Genomic DNA, 16,436 nt, shown 5'->3' on the forward strand with positions numbered 1-16,436 from the left:
CCCTGGCCAGCCCCCTGGACCAGAACCACTTCTCCCATGAGCCTCTGGGCCCTGGCCAGCCCCCTGGATCAGAAGCACTTCTACCATGAGCCTCTGGAAGCCTTCCTCAGAGACCTTGAACTACATTTCTCATGAGCCCCTGGGCTCTGGCCAGCCCCCTGGACCAGAACTACTCCCATGAGCCCCTGGGTCCTGGCCAGCCCCCTGGACCAGAACCACTTCTCCCGTGAGCAACCTGGGCCCTGGCCAGCCCCCCTGGACCAAAACCACTTCTCCCGTGAGCCCCTGGGCCCTGGCCAGCCCACCCTGGACCAGAACCACTTCTCCCGGGAGCCCCTGGGCTCTGGCCAGCCCCCCTGGACCAGAACCACTTCTCCCGTGAGCCCCTGGACCCTGGCCAGCTCCCTGGACCAGAACCACTTCTCCCGTGAGCCCCTGGGCCCTGGCCAGCCCCCTGGACCAGAACCATTTCTCCCATGAGCCTCTGGGCCCTGGCCAGCCCCCTGGATCAGAACCACTTCTACCATGAGCCTCTGGAAGCCTTCCTCATAGACCTTGAACTACATTTCCCATGAGGCCCTGGGCCCTGGCCAGCCCCCTGGACCAGACCCACTTCTCCCATGAGCCTCTGGGACCAGTTCCTCTGCGGGTCCCTGAGACCTCTCACTTTTCTCATGCTCCCGGACGAATTCCACATCTTCCCCCAACCCCAAGATTCCCCCGGTCACCAGGCCTTACCCCAAACACTGTCCTCTTCCCCCTACACCCTGACAGCCCATTGAACCCCAGCTCCATCCCTTCTGGTCCAGCCTCCTCCTGGCCTCTCAGCTCCCAGTCTTGCTCCCCGGTCTGTTCCCAGCTTGGCCCCCGAGGGGTCTTACCACACCCAGCGCTGGCCCTGCGCCTCCCCAGCCCACAGGCCCCCGGGCTCCCCATCACCCCAGGACAGCATTCGAGGCTCTTGCCTCCCTCCTCCCTCTCCTGAGTCGCAGACTCCTAGGGCCAGTCACCCTCCTCCAGATGCCCCGAGGTCTCCTGTACAATCCCCCTAGGCTCTGCCCCGGACTCTGTGCCCTGGCAATCTCCTCATTCCCATCGGGCTCAGCTCAAATGCCTCCTCCTTCAGGAAGCCCTCTCAAACCACCCCATCCCAGGCCAACCCAGCTTCTCCTTCAACTGTGTCCCCCCAGCTCTCCCAGTTTACAGGGCCCCCCCTTTATCACTGTGTCTGGCTCATGAGTCTTTCTCCTCATGGGGTCAGCCTGAAAGGAGGGATGTGCAGAGACTCAGTGATAAAGGTAACCCCTGAGTCTAGCCTAGGTGGGGGATCCACCTAGACCATGACCTCCATGGGGGCAGGGCCTGGGTATGTCTCATTCTTCATTTCCCCAGTGCCCAGGCATGGGAGGGTAAGCAGGGCACTCTTAATACATGTTTGTTGAATGAATAAATGCAAAAGGGAACCGTATATACCTTTTGGTATAAAACAACACTCTTCTCCACCAGAGGGTGGTAGAGACACTGAATTATGGGTCGGGCATCCTAGATTTATAGCCCTTCTTTGCCTAAGCTTTCCTGTGTATAAGATAGGGATACAATGGTCCTTCTCTCACAAGGGTTATGTGATATCATACATGTATATACAGGCAGTCCAACACCAGACATATAGTAAGATCTCAGTAAGTGGGAACTGTTATTATTGTTACTGAAGAGTACTGAGCAGTAGGGAAATCTATTGTATTGGGAGAGTGACACTTTCACTAGGCTTAGTAGTAAATTTTCTGTTAGTTTTATTAGCATAGTGGTTCTTTTTATTTTTTGAGGAAGATTAGCCCTGAGCTAACATCTGCTGCCAATCCTCCTCTTTTTGCTGAGGAAGACTGGGCCTGAGCTAACATCCGTGCCCGTCTTCCTCTACTTTATATGTGGGGTGCCTGCCACAGCATGGCTTGCCAAGTTGTGCCATGTCCGCACCTGCGATCCAAACTGGCGAGCCCCAGGCCACCTAAGCGGAACGTGCACACTTAACCGTGGCACCACCAGGCCGGCCCCAGCATAGTGGGAATGTTGAGGGGTATTCTTGGTTGTTCCAGAGACTGGAGATGGAAACTATCTCAGACCCACACTTCAGCTGCTTCCTGGCTTTGAACATGGATGTAGGGTGTGATGTTTGGCACAAGTGCAGCCATTTTATGACCAGGAGGGAAAGATCAAGCTAACTACACAGAGGCTGACTCAGAACACGGCCATCTTTCAGCTGCCCAGCTCCAGACTTATCATGTGAAAAAAAGAAATGTATGATAGACTGATGACAGAAATGGCCTCAATTCTCACTCCTTCCTATATCCACACCCTTTGCAATATGACTTTGCAGCTGCTCCCATCAAGAGGTAGAAACTATTTCTCCATTCCCTTAAATCTGACCTGGCCACGTCACTTGCTTTAGCAACAGGAGGAAGCAGAAATGACACTGTGTCAGTTCCAAGGCTAGGCTCCAAGAAGCCTTTAACACTTTCCCTCGCCCTTGGAACCTTGACTCCGCCACGTGAACAATCCTGGGCCAGCCTGGAGCAGCGACAAGCTAGCCAAGTTGTCCCAGGCAAGGCCTTAGACACACGAGAGCCCAGCCAAGATCAGCAGATCCATCTAGAGGACGCTCCGCTGAGCAAAGATGCGTGAGCGAGGCCCACCAAGCACAGATCAGCAAGCCCACCGGCCAGCCCCAGAGCAAGGATAAGCGGCTGTGGTTTTAAGCCACTGAATTGTCGGGTGGCTTGTTACATGGCCGTAACTGGTTTGTTACGTGGCCGTAACCAACTGCTACACAACTGTTTAATTCACACTCTTAGCAGGAGCGCAGTTACTTGCAGCCTAAAGCATCTTAAATGATACAGGAAATCAGCCGCCGTTAACACTTGGGTGCCTTTTGGATGCCAGGAACCCGGCTCCCCTTCATCTCACTGACCAGAACCTGGGGGGCTGCCCTCCGGCCGCGCCCTCCCCTCCCACTCACCTGCTCTCCTGCTCCAGCTGCTCCTCAGCCTGGGCCAGCTTAGACTCAAGGGCGGCGATGACCATCTTCTGGCGGGCCCGGGCCCCAGCGTCCTCCTCGCCCAGGCGCGCCCGGAGCTCCTGGATCTGCCGCTCCAGCTGCTGCCGCCCGCTCTCGGCCTTGGCTGAGAAACTGCGCTCAGCTGACAACTCTGTGGTCAGCGATTCCACCTGTGGCAGTGGGAAAAGCAGGACCGTCACAGCGGAGTCTCAGAGGGAAGATGGCAGGTAAAGCCAGGCTCCTCTCAGAATTAAGTGAGTCAATGATTGTGGGTTTTTTTTGTGTGTGTGTGCTGAGGAAGATTGGCCCTGAGGTAACATCTGTTGCCAATCTTCCTCTTTTTGCTTGAGGAAGACTGTCACTGAGCTAACATCTCTGCCCATCTTCCTCTATTTTATGTGGGATGCCGCCACAGCATGGCTTGATGAGCAGTGCTAGGTCCACACCCGGGATCTGAACCTGTGAACCCCAGGCTACTGAAGCGGAGCACACGACCTTAACCACTACACCACTGGGCCAGCCCCTAAGTGAGTCAACGATTGTTAAGTGCATAGCACAGAGCCTGATACATACTAAAAACTCAAGAAATATAAACGTGTATTTCTCCTGATTGGCTTATCAGCCAACAGCAGTGCCAGCCCTGGGTTTTAACCTTTTGGACAAGTTTTCACTATTTTAATAAGTCCACAAGATGATCACAGACTTCTTCCGATGCTCTAAATTCTACCGCTGACTGTGAATGAGTCTATTCCAAAGGTTATCACACTTCTGGCGGCACCAGGATCATCTGGGGAGCTTGTGAAAAAATGCGGACCACAGGGTCCCCACCCCCCCGAGATTCTGATTCATCAGATCTGGAGCGGGGTCCGTGAATGCGAATTTTAAACCAGCATGTGAGGTGGATCCGATACTAGTCCTATGCAGGATTGTTTTGAGAAATGCCGGCTCAACAAACAGGAGCTACTACATGGAGGATGTGTAGACACACCCCTAATAATAGTTGCTGTTTATTTATTCAGCTCCTACTCCGAGCGAGGTCCCGTGTTGGGGACACGGAAATGAGTCAGATCCAGTCTGATTCATTCTTTATTTCATTTCACACTCACAGGAACACGTCGACGTGGTGATTAGCATATGCTTTCTTTCTTTTTTTTTTTTTTAACTTTTTATTGGGAAAATGAAAATGTGATTAAAAAGTCAAAAAGTGATCAAATATATGGCTTAATGCGTTAATAAAAGGCAAACACCACTGTCACCACCCCACCCCCCCGAGCCAGGTCAAGAAATAGAACTTTGTTGGGGCTGGCCCCATGGCTGAGTGGTTAAGTTCGTGCGCTCTGCTTCGGGAGCCCAGGGTTTGCCGGTTCGGCTCCTGGGTGCAGGCCTAGTACCACTCGTCAAGCCGTGCTGTGGTAGGTGTCCCACTTACAAAACAGAGGAAGATGGGCACGGATGTGAGCTCAGGGCCAGTCTTCCTCAAGCAAAAAGAGGAAGATTGGCAACAGATGTTAGCTCAAGGCCAATCTTCCTCACCAAAAAAAAAAAAGGGCATACCTTAAATATCATTGTGAACTCAAGGATTTAAACAGATTTGATGAATTTAAAGCAATTGTGATTATCATCCTTGTCAAAGCTCAAATTGCTCCATTTGGGGCCACTGGGAGCCTCTCCAAGTTGACTGCTAAGTGCTTCCGATGCAACCACACCAGCTTCCTCAATAACTGGGATGTCACGGACTGAATGTTTTGTGTCCCCCACCCCAGATTCACATATTGAAGCCTGAACGCCAGTGCAACGGTATCTGGAGATGGGGCCTTTGGGAGGGAGCTGACCGTTAGATGAGGTCACGAGGGTGGGGCCCCCAGGATGGCGTCAGTGTCCTTATAAGGAGACACCAGAGAGCTCGCTCACTCTCTCCCCCCACAGGCACACACAGCGAGATGGCAGCCGTCTGTGAGCCAAGAGAAGAGGCGTCGGAATGAAGCCCGCCTCACTGGCCTTGATCCCGGCCTTCCCTGCCTCCAGAGCAAGTTTCTGTCTGGCCTGCGGCATTGTGTGGCGGCAGCCTGAGCAGGCTGAGGCGCCCTGGGACAGGATGCTCTCGTTCATTTCCCGCTTGGGATCAGGAGGCAGCCGTATCTAGGAAGCCCCAGTTCCCGTTAGTGGGAAACGCTATTTCTGGACCATTTGGGGACCAGCGATGCTCACTGCTGCTGGATGGGTCACAGTTTCTAGGCGTTTTGGGTGGAGAGAGAGGCCGGATCTGCATAAAATCTCTCATAGGTTCGTGTGAATATGTCCAAGTTGAATTCAGGACCACAGGGCTTTTGTGTTTTGTTTTTAACTCAGCCTCTTCTCTCTGAAATCTGTATCTAGGTTTGTTCGTTCGTTCGTTCCTTCCTTCCTTCCTTCTTTCTTTCTTTTTTTTGGTGAGGAAAATTGGCCCTGAGCTAACATCTGCTGCCAATCTTCCTCTTTTCAAAAAAACTTTTCTCCCACAACTAAAAAATGTACAGCTATATACTGGGGGGATTTGGGGAGAAAAAAGCAGGAAAAAAACAAAAGAAAAGATTGGCAACAGTTGTTAGCTCAGGTGCTAATCTGTAAAAAACAGAACATTTTTCTCCCCAAAGCCCCAGTGCATAGTTGTGTGTCCTAGTTGCAAGTCCTTCTAGTTCTTCTATGTGGGACGCAGCCACAGCATGGCTTGATGAGCGGTGTGTAGGTCCACACCCAGGATCTGAACCGGCGAACCCCGGGCCACCGAAGCAGAGCGCACGGACTTAACCACTCGACCACCAGGCCAGCCCAGTCCCCCAGTCCTTGAATGCTGACAACCCACTGATGGCCTTTACACTTGAAAGTAAGTCTCACTTTTCTCAATAAATCCTCATCTCACGTTTTCTTTCTTTGACTATCTTAAACATATTCCTCCATTTTCTTCCAGCACAAAGTCTTGCTGTCCGAAAAAAAATCTGATGACAATCTATTTTTCTTTTTCTTTATATACCGCTTCCTCATTTTTTTTTTCTGGATGGCCAAAGGATTTTTGTTTTTCCTTTTGAAAGTCCAAAATTTTTACTAGACTCTGTCTTGGTGTCAGTTCTCATGGCTCAGTATCCTCAGGTACACAGTGTGCTCTTCCACGTGTAGCTTCAAACTCTTTTGTTTCAGGAACGTTCTCTTGCATTACGGCTTCTGACCTTTGCTCTGTTCCCTTTCTTTGGTTTTCTTCTTCAGGGACTCCTATTATCCATATGCTGGATCTTCTTTGCCTGCCTTCAATATTTGCCATTTTCTTGTGAATCTCTTTTTGTGTCTTTTTTGTGTGTGTGTGATGAGGAAGATTGGCCCTGAGCTAACATCTGTTGACAATCTTCCTCTTTTTTATTTTCTCCCCAAAGCCCCAGCACATAGTTGTATATCTTAGCTGTAAGTCCTTCTATTTCTTCTATGCGGGACGCCTCCACAGCATGGCTTGATGAGTGGTGCCATGTCCACACCCGGGATCCAAACCAGCAAACCCCAGGCCACCAAAGCGGAACATGTGAACTTAAGCACTATGTGACTGGGCCAGCCTCTTTTAGTGCTTTTTTAAAATTTCATTTTGATTTTTAAAAAGATTCTCCCTTTCACCACCAGCCAAGGACACAGGTCAGGTAGAGTCCCATCATTCTTTATACAACTGTCATGTCCTGTGCTCCCTCCATCAGAGCATTTATTGGCTTATTCACTTAACTTGTGATGAGCCCCCAGCCCTGTTTTAGATCCTGGGGAGAGAGCAGCGAGCGAAACGAACACAGAGCCCCTTCTCTCAAGGAGGTGCTTACATTCTGCTGGGGAGATGGGCATCAGACAAACCAGTAAACGCATAAAGTAATGCCAGGTAGTGGTCGATGATATGGAGGAGAATAAAGCAGAGAGGATGGGAAGAAATTATGGGAGGGAGGGCGGCTTTCACCCAGGGTGGCAAGGAAAGCTGTTTTGAGGGAGTGAGACATGTGATCATGAGATGATTGGGAGAAGAGCCTTCCAGGAGGAGGGAACGGCAAGTGCAAAGGCCCTGAGGTGGGAATAAATGTGGCATCGTCAGGGAAGAGCAAGGAGGCTGGTGCGGCTGGAGCAGAGTGAGCTGGGGGGGAAGGGTCGGAGAAAAGGTCTGAGTTAGCCTGCGACTAGAGTGTGGGGCCTTGTAGGGGTTTGGGATTTTACTCTGAGTGGGGTGGCAGCTGTATCATCCTGGAGTATGACTGCCTGTCCCACTGGCCTAGGGGCTCCCTAAGGGTTGAACTGGGGTCTTTCTCCTCTCCGAGTCCCCAGCAGCGCCAGGGCCTGGCCCATGAGAGGCCTCAAGATGTGTCTTTAAAAATTAACGAAATAATGAAGATATAGGTCCCTCTTTGGAAATCCCATCCCTCTGCTGTCTGCCTGGCAAACTCCTACCTTCCTACAAGACCTGGAAAGGCCTCACCTCCACCAGGAAGTCTTTCCTGATAGCCCTCAGCCTCCAGGCTGGGTGAGCCCCTTCTAGGTTCTCACAGCGTGTTGTGCTTCCTCCATTCTCATTTGTATTTCTGTATTGGGATAGTCTGTCTCCTCCATCAGACTAGGGTGTCCTTAAGGACAGAGACCTGGAGTGATCCATCTCCAGTCCCCAGCATCACCCAGAATAGGATCTGGGCCTCCAGAAGCCTCAGGAAATATTTAGAAATAAATATACAAATGAAAATATGGTTTTCGCCATCTCCCAAGCTCCTATTTATACCTGAAAACCCAAGCCAAATGTCCCTTCTTTCAAATGCCTTCTTGTGACTCCTACGGACTCTTCTCTTTTTCTCTCTCTGCCTGTCTACTGGGCCCAGGTACCTCTGTTATCACATATGCCACCCTATAATGTGACAGTGTAGTTCCATGTCTATTTTCCCAGGAAACTGCAGGACAGAGACCCCACAGAATTCATCTCTGGATCCAGCTCTTGAGATGCCTCAGAAATACAAGCGAATGAATGAATCAATGCCTCTCCCACTGGAGGACTCCTATTCAACCTTCAAAACCCAACTGAAAAAGTCCCTTTTCCTATGTCTGTTGAATAAAAGGATGGAAGGTTATGGTCCCAGGTCAGTGAGGACCCGGGCTGGCAGAGGGAGACCCGGTCATGCTCACCTGCAGGAGCAGCTTGCGGTAGCGGTCATTGAGCAGCTCTGCGTTGCTCTGCTCCTCCTCCAACTCCTCTTCCATCTTCCCCAGGCGCACCTCCAGCTGACGCTTCTCCTCCAGAATGGCCGCCCTAGAGAGAGTGGGAACAGGAGGAGGTGAGAGGGCTGGATGGCCAGAGGAGGGCATCCGGCCCCACGTTACCAGGGGCCACTCACTTGCCAAGGCTGCCATTGGCCACCTCATCTGCCATCTCATCCCGCTCTTGCTGGGCCTGACGCCTGGCGCGGTCTGAGGCGGCCAGTTCCTGCGGTGACAGAGAGAGGGGGTGGTCAGCAGTGGTGACCGGCCTACCTGCCCCTCACACAAGTCTCTTGGCCTGTTTTTCACGGCACGTGAACAGGGCATCCCTGGGTGACTTTGCGATGAACTTCAGTCTACAGGCAGGTGCCCCCTAAACCCATCTCCCAAGCCCCCAACCGTGTTCACCTCTTCCTGCCCACGCCACAGGTCCCGCACCCTCGTCACCTCCTCCCTGAGCCCAGAGGCTCCCGTCAAACCTGCTCCTCCTCCAGGTTTCTCCAGTCGCAGGCCAGACCCCAGGTCTCTCCTCACCTCCTGCACCCCCTCACCACCCACAGCCTGTCCGTCCCGCCTCTTTACTTTCGGCCTTGGTTCTCCTCTGCATTCCCATAGCCCCGCCTCCCGCCGCCTCCTCTCTCCCCAGCCTCCTTGCCTCGCGTCTTCCCCCTCAGTCCATCCCCCACACGGACCCTGCCTCTCCCCAGCTCAGAACCCACCAAGGGCTCCCCAGTGCTCCTAGGCTGTCGTGTGCGGTTGGTCCCATCCGTCCCCATCCCCACCCCCGGCCTCCCAGCCAAGCGCCCCGCCCACCCACACTCCTAGCCTCCCATCCCAGGGCCCCACCCACTTCCACCCCCAGCCTACCATCCCAGGGCCCCGCCCACCCACACTCCTAGCCTCCCCCCCAGGGCCCCGCCCACTTCCACCCCCAGCCTCCACTCCCAGGGCCCCGCCCACTTCCACCCCCGGCCTCCCATTCCAGCGCCCCGCCCACTTCCACCCCCAGCCTCCTGTCCCAGGGCCCCGCGCATCCTGGCTTCACCTCCTGTAGCCGCAGCACTTCTGCCTCCAGCCCCTTGAGGCGCTTGTCACTCTCCCGGTTCTGGGCAAAGATCTCCTCCCGGGAGGTGCGCGACTCCTCCACCTCACGCCACAGTTCCTTCATCTGGGCCTGGGCGGAATGAAGCGAGCGAGCGGGCTCAGCCTGGTCGTGACTCACGGGGAAGCCCCTACCCTCGCATCAGCCCTGAGGGGGCGCCCCGTGAGCAAGCACAGTCCTGCGCGCTGCCGCACCCCACCCGCCTCCAGCCGCTTGCTGTGTGACCTTGGGCCAGACCCTCCCCCTCTCTGGGCCTCAGCCGCCTCCTCTTTAAAAAGGAAACACCTTAAAATTAAAGTAAGCCTAAAATGGGTATAATATTCGGACTCAACCCTGCAGTCATAATGAAGATGGTTGGCAACCGCTTACGGACTCCCTGAATGCCCACAACTCCAGTTGGTGGGGAGTGTTTTCCTCCCCAGTTTACAGCGGGAGAAACTGAGGCACAGAGAGGTTCAGCAACCTGCCCAAGGCGGTAAGTGGCAGAGGCAAGATTTGAACCCAGACCATCTGGCCCCCAAGGTTTCTACTTCTAGCCACTTTGCTACCAGGCCACACTACTTCCGAGCATGTGTAAAGATGCCCGTATACGGGTTTTCTCCTCGACGGTGTTTAAAATAACGAAAAATAAAACACAAACTAAATAGCCACCACCATTAAAAAAAAACCCGACTCTGTATCTTTACAGTGGACTAGTGTGTAGCTGTTAATGACCATTTTGACGGCAGCAGCTGGCTTGGTGGCGGCAGGACGGACATCATCACTGTTATTAATCTTATTATTATTTGCTTGATAATAATAGCTTCTCAGGGTAGAGGTTTCCTCTCAGTAGTGACATGGTTGGCAATTATAACCTTCTGGGACGGGTCTTTCTGTACCAATGCTGCGCCACAGAAATATATTGCAAGGATTGGGGTTGTTTTCCCTTTTCTAGTAGCCGCATTAAAACGGTAAAAAGACACAGGTGAAATAGTCTGAACGCTATATTTTATTTAGCCTAATATATCCAAAATGTTCTTATTTCCATTTATAATCAATACAAAAATTATTGATATATTTTACGGGTTTTTTGGACTAAGTCCTCGGAATCCAGGATGCAATTTGGATTTTGGACCCACTGTATTTTAGATACCCAGTAGTCACACGGGGCTGGGACCCACTGTACTGGACAGCTCAGAGCTATACTTTTTAAGAAAATGGGGGCCGGCCAGTGGCTTAGTGGTTAAGTTTGCGCACTCCACTTCTGCAGCCCGGGGTTCGAGGGTTCAGATCCCAGGCCCTGACCTACACCACTTATCAGCCACGCTGTGGCAGCATCCCACATACAAAATAGAGGAAGATTGGGATGGATGTTAGCTCAGCGACAATCTTCCTCAAGCAAAAAAAGGAGGATTGGCAAAGATGTTAGCCCATGGCCAATCTTCCTCACCGAAGAAGAAGAAGAAGAAGAAGAAGAAGAAGAAGAAGAAGAAGAAGGTCCAGAGATTTCTCCTAACCCCCCGCCCCCGCCTAACACGCATAGCCTCCCCATCATCGACTCCCCCACCAGAGTGGGACATTTGTTACAACTGATGAACCTACCTAGACACATCATTATCATCCAAAAACAAAATTTTTTTAAACAACCAGGTATAACTTTCACATGGGGGTGGGGGGGAACCCTAAGGTGTTTCTGTTTCAAAAATTAAATAAAATGAGGAAATTGGACTTAAAACTTATAATAAAAAATATGAAAAGAACAAGTGAGCCTTTGGGGGCACAGATGCTTATACTAGGGTTGACTAATCCAGGTGCTGGGGGGGGCGCGGGGCGGGGGGTGGGGAGTGGGGTGCAGAGGGCGGGGCCGCCCCTCCCGGCGGGTTAAGCCCCGCCCCTTACCTGCATCTTGCGCGCCTGCTTCACCGCCTCCTCCTTGCCCTGCCCCGCGGCCGACATCTGCGCCTTCAGCTCCTCCAGCTCCGCCTCCAGCTTCTTGCGCGCGGCCACCGCCAGGGCGCGCTGCTTGCGCTCCTCGTCCCGCTCCACCTCCGCGTCCCTCAGCTGGGGGGTGGGGAGGCCGAGGAGGGGCGGGCTCAGGGGACAGGAGAGCCAGGCTCCCTCTACATGCTGGTGACATAGCTGTCCACCCCCCAGCCCCTGCCCAGGCCTTGAGTCCCGTCCCTCCTGCCCCTTGCCTCTCTCCACCTGGAACAGAACCCTCCTCTCTATCCGCGCGGCCCCAGCCCCAACCTCCTCTCTGCTTCGGTCTCTCCCCTCCAGCCCATTCCTGCACGGCTCCAGAAGGATCCTTCTATCCTCGGAGCTGACACTGCCTGTCCCCTGCTCACGGCCCCCTTGGGCTCCCCAGTGCCTCCAGGACAAAGGTGTGGACACTCACCTGTGGCTGGATCAGTGGGGCCAAGGGAGATCAACCACACTCAGAGGACCACCCCCCGAGCCTTGGGTCCCCTGTTCATCGCTCCTTCCAAGCCTCCCAGCTCCAGTCTCCCCCACCCCGACCCCGTCTGCTGCCCACGTGGCCCCAGACGGGTCTTTCTGACACTCGGGGCTGACCAGCCTCTCGCATGCTCAGCGCTCATCTCCTAGCAGAGTGCCCTGCCTCTCCGCAGACCACAGGAAATTCCTCGACTGAATGAGTGATCAATGACTGGTGCAGAGAGGGAGAGAGGGATGGACGGAGGAGGAAGTGGGTGAATGAGTCAATGAAGGAGGGAGTGAGGTCGTGCATGAAGGGGGTGTAGACGAGCTGGTGGTGTAGACGAGCTGGTCAATGGGAGAGTGAATGAGTGCCTGGGTAGGCTGGGGGTGTGAGAGGCGGAGGGTGGATAAATAAGGGAGTGGCTGGGTTGGGGAGAGGAGGTTGCTTGGAAAAGGGTAGTTGGGTGGATGGAGAAGTTGCGTGCAGAGCTGGTTTCGTAGACGTGTTGGCTGGTGGGGAGGCTGTCTGGGTGGCGGAGTAGATGGATGCGTGAGTGGTCTGGTGGGTGGAGATGTCTGATTGGGTATGTCAGTAGGTCAATGGGATCTCTGTGTGGGTTCATGGGTTATGGTGGGCGACTGGGTTGGGGAACCGGGGGATGCTGGCTAGCAGGAGACACTTGGGTAGAAACACCGAGTAACAGGTGGGTGGGTGACACTTCTGGCCCCACTCGCTGCCCGGCAGCACCCCCGTCCAGCCTGCTTGTACCTGCTTGGCCAGCTGCCGCCGTCTCTCCTCGCCAGTCTCGTCGCGGCCCTGCAGGTCCCGCTCGTGCTGCGCCTTCAGAGCCTGCATGGTCACCTCCAGGCGCAGCTTGGCGTCCTCGGCCGCTGTCAGCTCGTCCTCCAGCTCCGTCACCTGGGTCCGCAGGTCGTTGGCGGCCTGTTCTGCCACCCGGCGGGCTCGCTCCAGCTCATGCACCTGGTGGGGAGGGAGAGGGTCCTTGAGGGAGGGGGCAGCAAGGATCGCAGGTCTATCCTCGCAGAGAGGGAGGGAGCAAGTCGAAGTGACCGTCCCAGTTCGTTCATTCACTCGATCAACGCTTCCTAGACGCCTGCTTACGATGCGTCTCATTCTGAATCAGCCTGAAACCTACTTTATTAATAATCCACGCACGATCATTCTATCATCTGAAGCTCGAGAGCCCACTTCAACTGTTTGTTAGGTCAGCTGACTGTCAGGCGCGGTGGCTCATTTCCTCGTGCGTTTTGTGATGCTGGATTGGGAGCTCACTTTACTGGGGCTCCATCTTCGGGAGCTCTGTGTGGAGGCGCGTGGAAGGCGTGGAGCTCCAGCGTTAAGCGCCAGACTTGCCAGGACACCGCCAACCCACTCTCGACTTCTCTTTTTTTCTCAGCTTGGGGGATTCTCAGCCCTTTCAGGAAGGTGGAGACGAAAACCCCCAAACGCCCTGTGGAAGCGGATCTGGGTTTATGAATTCTGAGACCCCCCCCCCCGCCCCAACGCCTCTCCTTAATTGTCACCTCCTCAGAGAAGTGTCCCTTGACCTGTCAGGGCCTCCCTGTGACCCACGCTCCCGGCACCGGGCTCCTTTCCGACTCAGCCCTGGTCACAAAGGTCCTTTAACATGGGCTCAGGTGTCTTTTCGCGCAACGCCCGTCTCCCTCACTGGGCTGTGAGCTCCACAGGGCGGGGACCGTACCCGCGTGTCACCACCACCCAAGGACCCTCACGGAAATGCTGGCCAGTGACAGTGTCAACGTTCAGCCCTTGGGAGGGGCCAACTGGTCTCTCCTCCTCCTTGGCACCTGCCAATCAATGTTGTTGACTTGAAGGAGTCAAGCTGTCTCCCACTGTCACCCTATTTCCCACAAAGGCCTTTGGAGTCATGACAAACAACTTGATGGTTTTTCCAAAGGCCAGACTTTGGCCGTTCGAATCCGAGTTGGATCTCGGCTCCGGTGTCCCTGGGGCTGCAGGCCAGCCAAGGGTATGTCACGGGGGTGGGGCTCTCTCCAGGCCTGGCTAAAAGCTCCATCGGGTCAACGCCAAAGCGTGTGGAAAAGATAGAGCCCAGGGGTCGTACTCATGGGATTACGCTGTTTGGAATAAGGTAGGAGGGCCAAGTGCGTCTGCCCAGGGACCCGACTGAACATGGATGCCGTCAGCACCTCCCGTGAGCAGTCCGGGTGGCCGCATCCCTGGGCCTGTCCTGGCTGGTGCTCCATAAACATATTGGGATGAAGGAAGGATGGCGTAGAGGGTGTGGGGGACCTTACAGAGGCTGGATACCCGGTGAGTGGGGCCTGGAGACAGGCCTGGGGGACCCCTCGCCAGCCCTGGAGGGATGTGTGCCTCAGGGGAAGACAGAGGCCTGGTGTGGGAGCCTGAGTGTGCTCAGTGGGGTTGGGGGTGGCAAGGTGGGGTGTCCTCGCCCTGGGCCTGTGATGTGTGTGCACATCGTCAGGTTTGGGGCACGGTTCTCCGGCTGTATGTTGTGCATGTTCCCTCTCTCTGAGCATTCATACACGCGGGATGCGTGGTTCTCATGCTCTCATGTCTGTGAGCAGCTCCCCTGTTCTGTGCGAACGTGTGTGTTTGATGGAAGATTCGCCTCCCATTCTGTGTCTGTCATGTGAACACGCGTGTTGGTCAACAACTGTGTTCACGGTCCGTGTGTGTGCACATGGACACGTGTGTTGGTGAACGACTGTCTTTACTGCCCGTGTGTGCGCGTGGACACACGTGTCTGCTGGAAGCCTCTCCTCACGCTCTGTGTATGTACATGAACACGGGTGCCTGGTCTGTGCGTGACCACGTGACCTGGTGGCCGGTTCTCGCCACGCCCCGTGTGTGAGCGCACGCGCGTGTCTGCGCGCCCCAGCATGGAGCACGCGCGCAGTGGCCCCCTCGCGGGTCCGGGGAGCGGGGTGCTGCTCACGCTCTTGCCGACGTCGTCCTTGCTGCTCAGCAGCGCCTCCAGCTCCGCGCGCAGCGCCCGGTTCTGCCGCTCCAGCTCCTCGCGCGCCTCCTGCTCCTCCTCCAGCGCCCGCGCCAGCGACAGGGCGCGCGCCTCGCGCTCCCGGCTCTCCGCCTCCACCCGCTCGCGCTCCTCCACCGCGCGCAGCACCGCCGCCTTCTCCTCCGCCAGCAGCTTGCAGTTGAGGGAGATGGGGTGGGGGGGAAACAGGTTAGCTGAAAGGAGCATCCGAGGGGGTGGGAGAGAGGGGGCAGCCGGGGACAGAGAGACGGACGGACACACAGACAGAGGCAGAGACACAAGAGGAAGGGAGAGGGATTAAAGTCGCAGCCGTGTCCCAAACCAGCTCAACTCCCGAAGGGGCCAGAAGGGCGAGCCCCTCGCTCTCGATTCCCAACAAAGCAGAGGGAGTTCTGGGGGCAGTGGTGGAAAAAAATACATTTTTCTAAAAAACGGACTTCAACGTTTACTGTTTTTTTAAGACAGTAATTGATGAACCATAAAGCTGATAAGACATGCAGAAAGGAAAGAGAGTGGGACTCATAGTGAAGAGGAAAATCAGCCCATGAAGACAGACCCACAGACGACTAGATATTGGGATTCTCACACCAGGACTTTAACTATGAGAAGTAAGTTTCAGGACCAGATGGATACAATGTGTCAAGAGACAGGGTTATCTCAGGAAGGATTTGAAACTAAAAGAGAACCCAACAGACATGGCAGAACTGAAAAGTGTAAGATCCGAAATCAAAAGGTCATCGGATGAGAGGCGGCCCGGTGGGGCAGCGGTTAAGTGTGCACGTTCTGGTTCGCGGCCCGGGGTTTGCTGTTTGGGGTCCCAGGTGCAAACCTACGCACGGCTTGTCAAGCCATCCTGTGGCAGGCATCCCACATATAAAGTAGAGGAAAATGGGCATGTATGTTAGCTCAGGGCCAGTCTTCCTCAGCAAAAAGAGGAGGATTGGCAGCAGATGTTAGCTCAGGGCCAATCTTCCCCACCCCCAAAAAAGAAAAAAGGTCATCGGATGAAATTGGGAGCAGACTGGACACATTAGAAGAATCCGTAAACTTGAAAACAGGTCAGTGGAAAGGATCTAAATAGAGCAAAGGAAGAAAAAAGATTGTAAAACAAATAGAGCTTTAACAATCTGTGAGAGAGCATCAGTCAAACACATGGATTTGGAGTCCCAGAGAAAAGGGAAAGAAAAGGAAAACAAGAAAAAATTGGAGAACTAACTACTTGATTTTTAATATACAGGCAAAAACAAGCGGGGAGAGTGTTTTCCACAAATAGCGTTTGAACAATTAGAAATCCATATATATAAAAACTTAACTTGGAGCCATGATTGCAGCATATAAAAAAATTACTCAAAAGGGATCATAGACGTAAATGGAAAACCTAAAAGTAGAAAGCTCCTAGAAAAAAACACAGGCAGAAACCTTTGTGACCTTGAGTTAGGGAGAGATTTCTCAGACACAACACCAAAAGCGTGATCCACACGATAAGAAATTAATAAAACTGGACTTCATCAAAATGAAAAACTTCTGCATTTTGAAAATCTCTATTAAGAGAATGAAAAGACAAGCCACAGGCTGGATGAAAATATCTGCAAAGCAATATATCTGA

At 53.8% G+C, this 16,436-nt stretch overlaps 1 protein-coding gene across 5 annotated transcripts in view; it reads right to left on the reverse strand.

Moving 5' to 3' along the window:
- The window catches only part of MYH14 (myosin heavy chain 14), a 95,537-nt gene that overhangs the window by 3,911 nt on the left and 75,190 nt on the right, over positions 1 to 16,436 (reverse strand). For all 5 annotated transcript variants that reach the window (XM_046681727.1, XM_046681730.1, XM_046681728.1 and 2 more), the window contains exons 33-39: positions 14,771 to 14,983; positions 12,577 to 12,789; positions 11,268 to 11,429; positions 9,333 to 9,461; positions 8,425 to 8,513; positions 8,216 to 8,339; positions 3,014 to 3,222 (exon numbers count right to left, since the gene is read on the reverse strand). In XM_046681727.1, coding sequence (XP_046537683.1) covers positions 3,014 to 3,222; positions 8,216 to 8,339; positions 8,425 to 8,513; positions 9,333 to 9,461; positions 11,268 to 11,429; positions 12,577 to 12,789; positions 14,771 to 14,983 — 1,139 coding nt within the window. The remainder of the gene's footprint in view (positions 1 to 3,013; positions 3,223 to 8,215; positions 8,340 to 8,424; positions 8,514 to 9,332; positions 9,462 to 11,267; positions 11,430 to 12,576; positions 12,790 to 14,770; positions 14,984 to 16,436) is intronic.

The sequence above is a fragment of the Equus quagga genome, chromosome 13, assembly GCF_021613505.1.
Source record: "Equus quagga isolate Etosha38 chromosome 13, UCLA_HA_Equagga_1.0, whole genome shotgun sequence".
Classification (NCBI taxonomy): domain Eukaryota; kingdom Metazoa; phylum Chordata; class Mammalia; order Perissodactyla; family Equidae; genus Equus; species Equus quagga.